The sequence below is a fragment of the Lepidothrix coronata genome, unplaced genomic scaffold (assembly GCF_001604755.1).
Source record: "Lepidothrix coronata isolate B3197 unplaced genomic scaffold, Lepidothrix_coronata-1.0 Scaffold38, whole genome shotgun sequence".
Taxonomy (NCBI): domain Eukaryota; kingdom Metazoa; phylum Chordata; class Aves; order Passeriformes; family Pipridae; genus Lepidothrix; species Lepidothrix coronata.
In genome coordinates, this window is record NW_016690218.1 from 1,813,928 (window position 1) to 1,828,293 (window position 14,366).

Genomic DNA, 14,366 nt, shown 5'->3' on the forward strand with positions numbered 1-14,366 from the left:
CGCTGCTTTCAGCCCAGCCAGACCTGATGACAAGGTTTACAAAGCACAGCAGTAAAAACCTCGCTGGTGATCAGTGTCTTCTGTCAACTGTGGAAGACACAGTGTCGCCACTCCTGGCTGAGCATTAACATACAACTCTTGGAACAAGGCAAGCATAGCTGAAATACAGAAAAATATTAGTGTTGTTAACACATTATTGTTTAGCTGAGCCTGGAAGGTCTGGTCCATGTCAGGCCTTTTGGGTGGTGGAGGTGTTTTATTAAAGGGGAAAATTGTGCAGGGTTTAATGTTTTGTAATTTTTTGTGTTTGAAGTAGCACAGATTACTTTTGTTGCTTTTTGTTATTAGTTTAATTAGTTTTATGCTTACGCTGCTTTGCATTTGTCTGGTGTAGCAGCTTTCTTTTGAGCTGTGCAGTATGTAAAGCTCTCACTGAAATGTCTTAAGCCCTTTGGGGGCTAAGGGGAGGGAAGGCTGTTTTAACAGCCTTTCAGAATGACCTGAAAAAGGGGCTGAAATGCAAGCTAGGCTTTGTCTTTTCTTTTTACTCTTTTTTTTTTTTTTAACTCTGCTACAACGTACATGGAAAGCCCTGGGGGGAATTTCTAAAGGATTTTACTCAATTTGTTTCTTCGCTTAGAAACTCGCTTTTTCCCTCTTGAGCACAATGGATTTTATTTATTTATGTACTTAAAATTGTTTAGTAACATGACCTATATCCTGCCCCTCTCAACCTGCCAGAGTGAGTTCGTTAGCAAATTAAAAACACAAATTAAACTCTACTCCTTGTCCCAAGATACATATTTTTTATGTTTTGTAGAATATTTGGTTTCATTTAGGTGCTTCTAAAGAGGTGCGAACAGGCATAGCGTCCATTTTGCATTACACCATTGTGCTGTTGGCAATATGTTTAAGAGGTGACAGAGGCTTAGCCTTGACACTAAGATGTACTGTTGATTTATTTTGAAGCTCAATTTGCATTTTCATATATTTTAAAAAAAAGGAAATTTGGTTGGTATAAGTAATAGTAGGTAGTGTTGTCAAAGCCCAACACATATGGAGAATCTGGTCCATTTAAAGCACTTGTGGTTCATGATAGTTATCTCCATGTTTATATTTCTTGATGGATAAGCTTTAAAATTCGCTGTGGTGCAGAGATCTAAGGAGGCTGCACAAAAAAAAAATCAGTACTGCTCAAAGGAAACTTTCAGGGGTGTGAGATAAGAGGGCAGGCCAAGACAAGGAGCTTGTTGGGCAACAGCCACCCACAGTCAGGGGTTTGTTGGCTCTCCCTGGCACTGGGTGAGAACAAGTGAGACCTTGACCTTCAGGCCTTGGGCTCAGTGAGCGTTTCAGCTGCCTCCCAGGAGGAAGAGTGACACAGACTGTGACAGCAGGGCCAGGGCTGGCTGTGCTGAGTTTGTTATCCCTTACTTCTCCCAGAACCTCAACTTTGCAGTCACTTGTGAAAAGCATAGACAAGGAAAAGAGGCAGAGTTTAGCAAAAAGTTATTAATGAAGGAGGATGGATATAACACAGGGATTGCTTAAAGACATGTAGCTAACATGGCTACTTTGGGGTGACCCTTTGTGACAGCCTAGCTCCCCACCCTCCCTGAACTCCCAGTCACCTATTGCCCTTCATCTTTCATCATAACACGGACATGGAATTGTTGGCACAAGTCCAGAGGAAGGCCATGAGAAAGCTGGGGTTGTTCAGCCTGGAGAAGAGAAGGCTGTGTGAAGACCTCGTAGCAGCCTTCCAGTATCTGAAGGGGGCCTGCAGGGAAGCTGGAGAGGGACTCGTCATCAGGAACTCTAGTGACAGGACAAGGAGTAATGGGTACCAAACTGAAAGGGGAAATTTAGGTTAGATATGAGGAAGAAATTCTTTACTGTGAGGGTGGTGAGACACACTGGCACACGTTGCCCAGAGAGGTTGTGGATGCCTAATTCCTGGAAGGGTTCAAGCCAGGTTCGATGGCCTCTGAGCAACCCGGTCTAGTGGCTGGTGTCCCTGCCCATGGCAGGAGGGGCTGGGGTCAGGTGATCTCTAAGGGCCATTCCAACTCCTTAACTACGATGGTCCCGCCAGGCTCCAGGCGGCCCGCGGGGGGACCGCACGGTTCCTGTGACAAGCGCGGTGCCCCTTTCCTGCCCGCCAAGCACCCCCCGGGACGGGGGCGCGGGACGAGCGGGACCCGCCGCCCCTTCCCCTCAGAGCGCGCGGCTCCGCCCGCCCCGCCCCGCGCGCGCGCCCGCCGCGCGCCCGGCCCCGTCTCCTCCCCCAGAATGCCCCGCGCCAGGCAGCCTTTGAAAAAGCGGCGCGGCTCGTTCAAGATGGCGGAGCTGGATCAGCTGCCTGACGAGAGTGAGTAGGACCGGTGCCCCCGCTCCCGCCGCCTCCTCGCCCCGCCGGGACACCCGCGCTGCGCCCCCGCCGCCCGCCCGCCCTCCTCCTTCCCTCCCTCCCGCCGCGGGCGCCGTGCGGGGCCGGAGCCCGAGCCTCCTCCCTAGAAATCGGGCCGGCCCGGCCCCCCCGCCGCCGCCACCGCCGCCCCTCCCGGGCGAGGCCCCGGCCCGGGCGGCGGGCGGGGAGCTCCGTCCTGAGGGTGCGACCCCCGCTGCCCCCGGGGGTGCCGGGGCTGGGCCTCCCGCCCCGCCCGGGCGGCACCTGCCGGGCGTGCGGGGCGGGCAGCGGGAGCCGGGCGGGGCGCGGTGACAGCCCGCCCTGCCCGCGGGGGTCGGGGCACTGCGGGGGAAGGGGCGTCCTGCCCCGGGGAAGGGGTGAGCGGCCCCCCGCTCCTGCCCCTGCTGTCGCCCTCGGCGGCAAGGAGGGCTCGTGTGTTCATAGCCCGTGCTGTGCACGGTGCGAGCAGCTCCGCGGGGCGGGGGGTCAGGGCGTGCGTCTGGGGGTCACCGATAAATGCGCAGGGAAGAGCTCGGAGACCCTGTGTTGTGTGTCAGCACATGAAAGCTGGCTGTATAGGAAGACAGTATGTAGACATTTGTTTTCATACATGCAGATCTGTACATCTGCACCTCGAGTGCCGTGTCCAGTTCTGGGCCCCTAAATTCAGGAAGGACGTGGAGGTGCTGGAGCAGGTCCAGAGAAGGGTAGCGAAGCTGGCAAAGGGTCTGGAGCAAAAGTCCTGTGAGGAGCAGCTGAGGGAGCTGGAGGTTTTTAGCCTGGAGCAGAGGAGGCTTAGGGGAGTCCTTATTGTTCTCCACAGCTACCTGAAAGGAGGTTGTAGCAAGGTGGGGGTCAGTCTCTTCTCCCAGGCAACCAGCGACTGGATGGAGAGGACACAGTCTCAAGCTGCACCAGGGGAGGTTTAGGTTCAACACTATGAGGAATTTCTTTACTGAAGGGGTGATTGGACATTGGAATGTACTGCCCAGGGAGGTGATGGAGTCACCATCTCTGGAGGTGTATAAGGAAAGACTGGACTTGGTACTTGGTGCTATGGTCTAGTTGACATGGTGGTGTTCAGTCATAGGTTGGACTCAATGATCTCAGAGGTGTTTTCCGACCTAATTGATTCTATCATCTCCATAGGGTTTGTGTGGATGTTGTTTTCAATGAGCATGAGGATTAGATAAAAACTTAGTGTAGGTGAAAACCACATGTGTTGCTGTGTATATGGATTCATGCACATAACACTTAAGTGTTACAGAAGAGGAAATTATTCAATGTAAAATGTGCGTGCATGCTACCTTGACATGTGCTCTTACAAACTGTCAACTCGTGCCAAGCTAAAACTAGGGCATTTGTAGCTTCAATAACTGCACACAGTGGGGTAGACATATTTTTGGTGATGCTGCTCTGTGGATCACCATGCGAGTTCATGAACATACCAACTCTTTCCATATCCAAAGATTCTCAGAGGGAGGTGACTCCGAGTGGAAATCTTGCTTCTGGCTACTCTGTGCGGTCTTTGTTACAACTCCAACAACTGTCAGGAGAAAAATGGGTTAGTGTGCCCACGTGGCTGGTGCAATTGTGTTAACAGAACAGATTTATGAAGGATCATAATAAATTAAGGATAGAACTGACACTCTCAACTTAGTGTAGCTCAGTCACATATCAATCAGACTTTAAATGTGGTACAGGACACGAGTCAAGGACCAGTTGACAAGATCATAGTTAGTAATTAGCAGCAGTTTGTTGCTTATTGAAGTTTCCTTCTTCACTAGAATGAGCAGTGTTTAAGTTACTGTTCCACCTGCTTTCCAGGGAAGGCACTGTCCGCTTCGAGAAGTTAACATGAAGTAGGAAAAATAACTTTTTTGTCTCTGCCACCTTTATATTGCCTACAGTGGCACCAGGAAGATTTGACAGGTCTGTTGCTTCACCTATAGTAGATCCTGTAATAGTGTGACTCAGCTTCCCTTAGGATTGGGCTATCCTGGAGCCTCTTGCCAGCAGTATCACTGGTACAGTCTCTGCTCGGCAGGTGAAGCAGACAGTGTGTGTATTTGTGAAGGTAATAAGCTTCCGCTGTGTTGACTTGGCCCTAAAGTTTGTATTTACCTAAGTTTGGTGCAAGTAAGGGATGTTTTCTGTCAGATAGGGAGCTTCATGTTTTCTATAGTGTAGTGAACTGCTAGAAATGTGAAAGTTTTGAAATGTGTTTGCCTTGTGAATTTCAATCCTATTCTATCCAGTTTTGGTGATCTGGATGTTTTCAAATTACACTGTTGCCACGCATAGTTCTTTCATTTCCAGTCCTATACTTAAAGTGAGGATGTAAACTTAGTCCTCACTGATTTAACACTGACTTCTATCTGCAGCTTAATTTATACAGGATAGTAACAGTAAGCATTGCAAAATTGATTTTGGAATCTTCTATAGTGGTGTAAAAATAAGTTCCTGAAAAAGTTAGAATAGTTCATGGCTAACAGACTTTCAGATTTACGTATCATACCTGTGAATTTTCTCCAGCATAGTTTATAGTAGACCATAACTGAGTTTTCATGTAAAAAGAATTATAAGTAAACGCAGCATACTCAGCAATAAGAAAACTGAAATTTTGCTGTTATGGTAAGAACCATGCAGTTTTCACTTTCAGATTGGATATCTGATGAAGTGGAATTTGTCCCAGAGTATTTTAATAGCACCTACTTGCCCTCTTGTCAGGTTCTGTAATGAGCTGGGCAGTGACTATTCCTTAACTGAGGAAGGAGATGAATGTAATGCACATAGTTGTCTCTGCCAGACTGCAGAGGTGATGGGTGTCAACGTGTTCAACTTTACTGTTGTCTCATCCTTCTCTAAAGCTGATATTCTGACCTTTTGAAACGATAAGAGGGTTCACACTGACAGCCTAAAAAAATGAAGATGGCAGTGCATATTTTTACATGCATTTCTTGTAGTTGAGGCCTTTTCTTAGTAGGGCTGCCAAGGAAGAGGGATGTAGTAACTCAGGATGCAACGAAGTGCTGTGAAGAAAGAACAATGCTGTGGCAAATCGTCTGTATTAAAGGTCTCAATTGCAGAAGTACTTCCAATACTAATAATTGGATTCATATTTTGAAGACAAAATTTGATTCTGCAGACTGTTGGGTTGGTGCCCAACGAGTGACTAATTTTAGTCAATGCATTTTTTTCCCCTCTTCTTATCTCCTGGTAACTTTTCAGCGGAGGTAAATGGTGGGCAGCCTTACTGCTGCAGACCAGATGGCTTTTTCTCTCTGTGTCAGAAGAGGGAAACAGTTGATTGTATTGGAGTGTACATAATATTGCCCTGTCTCTTGATCCTCGTAATAGCAGTCTTATTTGTGGATTACTTGGTTATAAAGTTCACACAGGGGAGCTGAGGTGGGGCTCTGATAAAGCAGATGTGGCTGGAAGATTGTCCTGGTGCCGGTGGAGGCAGAGCTCTGCAGACACAGCACAGGCAAAGCTGCGTCTTGGTGCGTCCTTTGGCACCACGAGCTGGTCTCAGGGAGGAGGATGCCTGGAATTGGCTCTGTAAAAGTGAGGCTGAGCTCCCATGTTTGACAGAAATGAAAGGATGCTTAGCCAGCTCAGGGATCAGGAGCACGGGGCCAGCAGTGAACCACTGGGTACAATGTGTCTGTGTTGTGTGTGGGCAAACACCAACGATCGGCAGGTGAATTGGAGAAAGGAGCCAGACTGCAGAGGTGATTGGTGTCAAAGTGTTCAACTTTTACAGTACAAATACTGCAAACAGTAGGATATTGCTAAATACCATGTATTGCTAAGACATCACTGGTTCTAGGGATCTGTGTTTTAGGACAGAAGGGAAGGGGGCCTTTTATCCCATGGGCAGGGGCTGCAGCATAAGAGCGGCACTTCGTGCAGAAGTTGTTCTCTTTAGCCCCCGTACAACCTTATGCTGTGGTTCACAGGCACCCTGCCCCTACATAACCAGGTGCTCTGGCTGTGTTCTGATGCATTCCTGGATAGCTGCAGGAAGGATATGGCACACCTCTTGCCACTTTGGTTTTCCAGTCCCAAGGCGCCATGAGCCTAACACTGGTGTGCTCTGGATGTTTGAGGTAAAAAGTCAGCAGAACCGTGTGAGATCACAGCATTTGGGAGAAGGCTCCAGATTAGTTTTGAGGCTCCTATATAGTACCCAAAATGAATACTTTACAGTGCTGCATACCTTTAAAATTGTATGTTACCATGGTATCAGCACATTGTCCCTTATGAGAACAGTGTTTCAAAAAGAGGGCTTTGTTATTGTGGTTATTGTCTCCACAAGTCCTGTAGAAGGGTTTGCGTGGCTGAAAAATTTACTTCCATCCAGTCGTTAAATCAGGGTTTGGAAATACACATATGTCAGTTTATTAGTGGGCTCATAATGTGAGGGAAATACTGACTCATGCTTGAAGCAAAAAGTTATATTCATTTAAATTATTCATTTATTTACCTCTTCAACAAACACAAAGTTTCAGGGAAGCTTTAAAAGCTCCCCTAAGCCCCTTTTCCCTCTGATGTGTGCTTTTTATTTTCTAAGTTTTCCTGAATAAGCTATCCTAATAGTGCCCAATCATTTGAGATGCTTCCTCTTTTGAAACAGCTTATGCTGTGCTTGTGTAGATGAATGATCTCTTGGAGGGTTAATGACTCAGTCTATAGTAAAGACTTATGTTTTTCCCTTCTTCTCCATGAGTTTCCTCTGTCACACCATTTTTCGTGCTGTCAATGTAGTTTAATTACATAGGGTTTTGAGGTAGTCATGCAACCAGGGCTAAAATAACTGCTCACCTGTGCAAATTTAGACAAAGGAGCGTAATGGTCTGGAGAGGAAAGGCTTTACATTATGTAATTGCTTATCTGGATCCTAGAATTTTCTGTATTGATTTAGATACAGATTTGTCCCCACACATTAGTAAAATCAGTAGCTATGGAATATCCCTGTGGTTACTTGTAACATTTATTATCAAAATTATAATAATTGTTACAAGTTCCTTATTAAAAAATATGAAAACATTTTCAAAAATGTAATATATTTGTCTGTGTTCCTGTTTAGATTTTAAGATCAGCAGTTGAGAAGCCGTATTTAAACTCCTTTGCTTCACGTTAGTATTGAAAATATACATCAGGGCATCTGCAACTGCCCATATCGAATTGTGGTTGAACTCCTCCTCTGTGGTTCAGTTATGGTGTTTTCAAATGAATAGCAATAGGTACTTGTTTTTAAACTTAAACCTGACTTTAATCTTTTAAGGTAACAGCTTTTGTGCTTTTCTCCCATGCCTCAAAGCCTATGTCCACATCAGAAATACTTTTGGAGGGCAAAATATCAGAGATCCTTTTAAAGTCTGTTCATAAGGCTTCTAGAGCAGTTAGGTTTTTTTAACTTCTGTTCATTGCAATGCTCTGAACGTCCTCCCCTGTGCTGGGAGAAGGAGGCTGGGGCTGGAGGAAGGATTCCTGGTGACTGTGTGTGCTCGGAGGGAGCGGCGGTTCAGGACTGGAGGAGCTGTCCACCCGCAGGAACCCACGCTGGCTGCTGCTGAAGCCCATTGGTTTCTAACTAGCCAAGTGTGAAAACATCAGGGCCCTTTTTACACTAAGCTTGGCAAAGCTGGGGTTATTTTAATGTAGATTTTTTTTTTTCACCCCCAATTTGGTTTTATGTGGACTTCATGAAAATCACTTCTTGCAAGTGTTATAAAACACATAAATACACTTGTTCCTGACTCTTACTTACTGATGAGCTTCCTGTTATCATACTATTTAATATCTCATAATCTAGCACAGTTATTTTTATTGCACCACATCTGTGGTGCACATATTTTACAGAATCATTGGGGGGTTTATAATGGCCAGGAAAGGCCATTATAATCATCTTAGATTCTTCATTAAGCATGCTACGATACTTGTTTGGAATTTCTGTGCACCAGTTACACGCTTCCTTTTTAGCTATAGTTTTCTCTTTAAAAATATATGTGAAATTGGTGTTTAGGATTTTGAATTATAGGGAGCTCAACGTGCCCTTTCTTGGTATAGTTACGTAAAATCTGTTAAACTTTGCATTCATTGCTAACCTGAACTTATCCAGTGTGATTTTTTAAAAAAATAGGTCTAGTTGTGCCTTTCCTGTAGGGTGTAGAGCTGTTTACCCGTCTGAATTATCTTCTTTGTGGATGCTTCTGATCAGTGACAATATTGACCTTCTTTGGGAAGAACAAGATTGGAGCATCTTAACTTTCTTGCAATAGGGCAAGTTTTTAGATCTTGAAATTTTTTTCTTATATCTCTTCTGAATCCTTTCCTAATTTTTCAGACTTAGTCAAGTGTGAATACTGTATTCAGGTAATTAATTTTCTAACAACATATGCCAAGCAATACTCAGTAGGGTACTGAGATGAGACTAAGTCAATTGTACAGTTCACACTGGAATAGTGTGCTGGTGTAGCCTTCTAATTCCTGAGCCACTGCTGTGCTGAGCTGGCTGTGCTTCCTCCCTAGGTTGAGGGGTTTTTTTTACTCTCAGTGTTAATAAAGTCACCTCTGACATCCTTTGAACCAGGAGGAGCTGGAAGTAGATTTTGGTTGTAATACCCTAAATGATTTATAGGCCTGATTTCTTCCTTTCCACCCATTTGTTTTTTGAAGTGTTTCTGGAAATGAAATCTGTGTCATTGTCATAATAGATATTTACATTCAAGTGTGTGTGTGTGTGTATTCTAATTGAATCTCTGTTTATAATTAAAATGCAGGTTAAAAAGACTGCCTGTGATTATATATTTGTTATTCAGAACAGGAGTATACATGACTATTGGCATTTAATGTGAGACTGAGATATTATAAATGTAATCCTTATTTAAACTAAAATATGGAATAGTTTTAATAAACAGTAAAACTTAATAAATCTATCCTGCATCACATCACAACTTTTATACTTCCTGAAATGCTTCTATCTGTGTTAAACATTGGTTGTTTTTTATTGTAACACAGTATTGCTTAGATCATCATCCTACTTGCTGGTTTTGTGGCCCTGGTAGTATGTACAGTACTGCCAAACTAAATGGCAGAGGTACTGTATTCCTAGAAGTTTGGTGTTGTTGCAGATACCCTCTAAGATCAGTGTAGAAGAACTTGACAAGAAAAGCCATGTTGTATCATATTATTGCCTTTCTGGTAAAATTAAGCTTCTGGACATTTCCATTGTCATTTTGATGTCCTAAAGCTTTAAGCTACAAAAGCGTTGGTGTTAATTTTCTGCACCTTCTTACATTAAAATAGCTTAGTTTAACTTCTGAACTTCCATAGGTCAAGAATTTCTTTTTTGGACACTTGTATTCCTAAATAGATATAGATATGGTTACATTACTTTAATTGCAGGTTAAGTGAAAAGAGATGAGCAGCCCTGTTCTAGCATGTCTGTTGAAGATTAACGGTCGTGTATGGAAAACTCCTTGGCAACTAAAGCTGTTTTGGAGTGGTAATCTTGTAAAGCTCTAAGGTGGCACATAACCTTCTGTGTTCATCACCTCTTTACATGTTGTTTCTGATGCCAGTGGTTTCATGCCCTGCTCTGCTGGCCCATCATCAGCCTCACAGGTGAAGCATCAGGGTTAGCAGAGCTGTGAGATTGACACCACCCCCAAATAAAGCTTTGCTGCCTGTTGCTGAGGTTTTTCTTTTGCATTGTTGACATACTCACCCTGGACTGAATTTGTTGAACTTGATTCACATGAGGAAGATAGTGAGAAAAAGAGGAAAATGACTGTATGTTTGGTCTTACAAATGAAGTGCCTGAGATCTTTCAGAGTGGTGATTTGTTCTGGAAGGGCAGCATCTCCTCCATTTGACAGTCCTGATGACCCTGCTCCTGCCTCTCCATCCTCAATGGCATGTACTTTTCCCGTGTTCTTAAACTGCATATACTGCATGTACTTACTTATCTCTGCACACATTTCCCACCATCCCCTATATAAATTTGGGGGACACAGTAGTTCTTTATTGTTCTTACTGTTACAGTTCAGGGCTCTTTATTCTTGGTTGATAGCAGAGTATCCATGTGCAAGCATGGTGTACAGTATTGGATTTCTAGCATGAAATTTAAAAAAAAAATCTTGTGATACCTTTAACATACAGCTTAGTTTCAAGAGCTGAATTCACTGTGAATCAGATCATCATAGAAGCATGTTCCTGTACCTGTGGCTGATAGGTCCCCAGCCCAATAAAGGTGATACATCAGAAAAGAAATGTGCAAGAAGAGCAACAGTTTAGCCCAGGTGTGTCATCTTGGTTTTGACGTGTAACCTATATGTGTTAGCTGTAGATTTGAACAGCTTGGGAGATACTGGGGTGGAAGCCCTCTAAACCACCAGGGAGTCAAAACTAGTTCCCTTTCATATCTTAAACTTTTTTTTTCCCAAAAAGATTAAAAAAATAGAAACTTTCTTTTTTCAACTGAAGTTTGGTTTGGGATTTTTTGGTAACACATGGCATAATAAAATAGCAGCAAACAAAATACTATGATGACGAAATAAGGAATGTAGGGGAGTTTTTTGCTGTTGCTGCTGTTGTATTCTCTTCAACAGTCCAGCCCAACCCCAAATGCTTGGTTCCCTGGAAAGGGACAATATTTCTTCTTTTGGCTCTGTGATATTCCCTGGAAGGGATCCTCTAAGGGGCAAATATCTCTGGCACTAGTGGGGTTAGGAGCTAGATAAAGGGCAGCCACAAGAAAAGGAATTTCTGGACCTTTGAAGTCAGAAAGTTGGAACAGCAAACAGGAGCTGAAAGAGGGAGTGGAGAAAGTGAGAGGAAAAAACGTTTGCCATACTGGAACATAACTGGAAAGGTAAAGTTGACTTGAGGGAAAAGCATGAATCTGCATTGTCATGCAGAAATATCTTTTCCCCTCTGCTAAAGCAGCTGCTTCAAACATCTCATTCTTAGAGAGAGATTTGAAAATTCCAGGGCATGAATGACCAGTGTTGTCAGGCCCAGTTTTGTTTCTTCCTGGCCCAGGAGCATTGCAGAGGTCCTAGAGATGCAGTGGAAGGGGAACAGTGAAATTCTGATGTGTTTATTGCACCATTTGAACAGTTTGAGCAAACTAACTGTCCTGTCTGCATTCGAGATCTGAATCTGTTGCTTTTCTTAATGAAGTGGTACCACCAGGGGGCAACTAACTATCCATCTTCCTCCTTCTGAGCATAAGCTACTCCTTTTGGGGAAATTTTGGGCATTGAAGAATTTTGAATTGGTAGAAATCATTAAAAAAGTGTTCAGTAGTTTCCTTGTCAGCTGTAAAATATATTTTCAGCTGCAGCAGACAAACAGCCAAATGGAGGTATGTAGTGTGGACATAAAGCTTTTTCAGAATTTGCTGTGTTAAATATAAGTGCTTAACATCTAAAGTTTTTTTCTTGATGTAAAACTAAAGGAAAAAACAAAACATGAATATGCTTTCAAAATTTAGTGATAATAAACATATAATGCTGTACTTAGCACCATGGAAGGCGCACTGGGTTCACTTATTCAGCTGCAAAAGATTTAATAAATTCCACTTTCTGCCTAAGAATTAATTAAGAATGAGTAGACTCTGCATAGGTTGTATGGCTTGAAACAGCTTATGATTTATGTTGACTTCTTGATATATTGCAGGTTCTTCAGCAAAAGCACTTGTGAGCTTGAAAGGTAAGAAATGAATGTGTTATTTACTGGTACCCAGTCTGACTTTCAGGTGTACTTAGTTTCTGGCTTCACAGAGTTCGAGAAAATACCACTGAAGAAAGTTTTTTGTTGAAATACAATTTGGTTTATTGTAGATATTTGTTAGTTCTCTAGACTAATACTCCGTGGCAGTTGAAACTACGTATGTTGTGGTGTATTTAGACACTGCTCTTCTGGATGAAATTCCTGAAATGTGTTTTTTTCTTTTTAAGTACTGCCAAGGTGTCAGGTTTGATGAGAAGATTGGGATAATCTTTCCTCTCTTGAGGACAAGATGCGAGAAGGATTCTTAGCAAGACCTGTGTATGCGACAGAATTTACATTAGGAAGGCATTTCACAATTTCATTGTATTCTCTGTCAGCAGGTTGTGGGCTAAATCAAAAATCTACTGCTGCTTATATTTTTTTCTTTGAAATTGTCTTCAGGAGCATTCATACAAATTTTGAACACTTTTAGTTTGTCCAATAATAGAAGCTTCTTTATGTATTACAAGGCCTCTGTTACATAAGGAGGAAGGCATGATCTGTTGAATATGTTGTAATATAGGTTTGTTGTAATAAAATTTGTTTTACTTGTTGATCTGCACCCACTTCATACATTTCTAGAACCAGAAGGTGGCTAAATCTTGTAGAGCTGTACCTTCTGCAGGTTTGTTACAGCCACAATTCAGCTGTCTAAATGTGTGTCAACCTGACAGTGGAAGTAACTGATTCCAGCAAAGGAGGTTTCAAGAAACCTAAACACAGACACAAGTAAAAAATGTTTTGTTCGTGTTTCTCCTTGTACTGAAAACCTCCTTCATTTTTTTTAATTATTGTTCAGAACAGTTTAATGAAAATATTGAAATCTAGAATCCATTTGTAACTGAATTCAAAGAAGATGTTGCAAGTAAAAAAAAGTATTTTATTAGTCGATGTTATACGAGCTTTTGGATAGTGATTATGTTGAAAGGTACACTTACCTATACATATATTAATGACATACTTTCTTCACAACAGAGGGAAGCTTATCAAGTTCGTGGAATGAAAAGTACAATCCTCTGCAGAAAACGCACATTTGGAGAAGCAAGAATGCTGGTTCTGCAGTGGAAATGGTAAGAAGTAAAAAAAAGCAGATTCAGAATTAGTAAAATACCACAGAATGAATGAAATTTAAGGATCACAAAATTTGACTGAGATGTATCGTTTCATAATGTCCAAGTGTTAAACTACGTCCTTCACAAGCACTCTGCACAGTTTGAATATGAGAGACAAACGTATTTTATAAATGAATAATTGAACAAGTTAAATTGCTGGCCTTGTTCAAGATAGCTCGTGATAATTTTTTCTGTGTTTTTTGTAAAGCAAGTGCTGTGTGAAGTATTTGTACTGTATGTACCACCTTGAGCTTAGGAATCACCAATTCTGATCAACTATTTTTGCGTCTCAGTAAATACCTCACTTCTAATTACGGCTGGGAACTGACACATAAAGCAAAGGAAGGGGAAACATCATAATGCACTTCCATCATTGTGCCTTCTGGGGAGTAGATTTTAATAAAAGTAGAGGAATGTCAGTGAGGTGTGTGGTGTTCTGAGAAGTCTCATAGGAGGCCTTACATTAAAGAACAGCCTTGGGGTGGGGATATGAAATGAGCCTGCAGCTTCCAAGGACGTATCTGGTGTTTGGGTTGACAGTTTCCCTCTCTCTTTGAATATTTTGAAATATTCTTTCCCTGTTGTATCACAATCAAGCTTTTCTTGACTGTTCTCAACCTCCTCTGCCTTAGAAAATTATGGGATTTTGGTTTGGTTTTGCCACCAGCTTTATTGCACCTGGTTTGTCTACATGTGTAACATTGTGTGTCTTCATTTTTACGCTCTGGAGAGTATATGAAATACCATCTCAGTTGCTAGGCAGATTGTTCTCCCATACTCCTGGTACCACCTTCTACTACAGTATTTGAGACCCACTTGCCAACTATCACCTGGTATTTATTAAAATTATTTTTTTTAACAGTTTGTTTATTTGAAAACTGTCATGCTTGCCTGCTCTGCAAATAATCAAAATATCTGAGTGGCATCTAGTAGTGCATTAGGTGATGCTCTTGTGTGAGACACAGACAGTCCAGAATGATGAAACACTTACCATTTTGGATAGTTTATTGGAATAGAATTTGGCAATTCCTGTTGAGGGTTGTAAAACGGTTTGCTTG

The 14,366-nt window shown here is 42.6% G+C and overlaps 1 protein-coding gene across 2 annotated transcripts in view; it reads left to right on the forward strand.

Moving 5' to 3' along the window:
• The first annotated feature begins 2,292 nt into the window (after positions 1 to 2,292).
• Positions 2,293 to 14,366, forward strand: part of LIN9 (lin-9 DREAM MuvB core complex component) — a 39,159-nt gene continuing 27,085 nt past the window's right edge. The window contains exons 1-4 of one of the 2 annotated variants that reach the window (XM_017812941.1): positions 2,316 to 2,371; positions 10,583 to 10,722; positions 12,104 to 12,136; positions 13,172 to 13,266. In XM_017812941.1, coding sequence (XP_017668430.1) covers positions 13,264 to 13,266 — 3 coding nt within the window. In that variant the 5' untranslated portion in view covers positions 2,316 to 2,371; positions 10,583 to 10,722; positions 12,104 to 12,136; positions 13,172 to 13,263. Of the gene's footprint in view, positions 2,372 to 10,582; positions 10,723 to 12,103; positions 12,137 to 13,171; positions 13,267 to 14,366 lie in introns of both variants that reach the window. The other variant, XM_017812939.1, reaches the window with a different exon arrangement.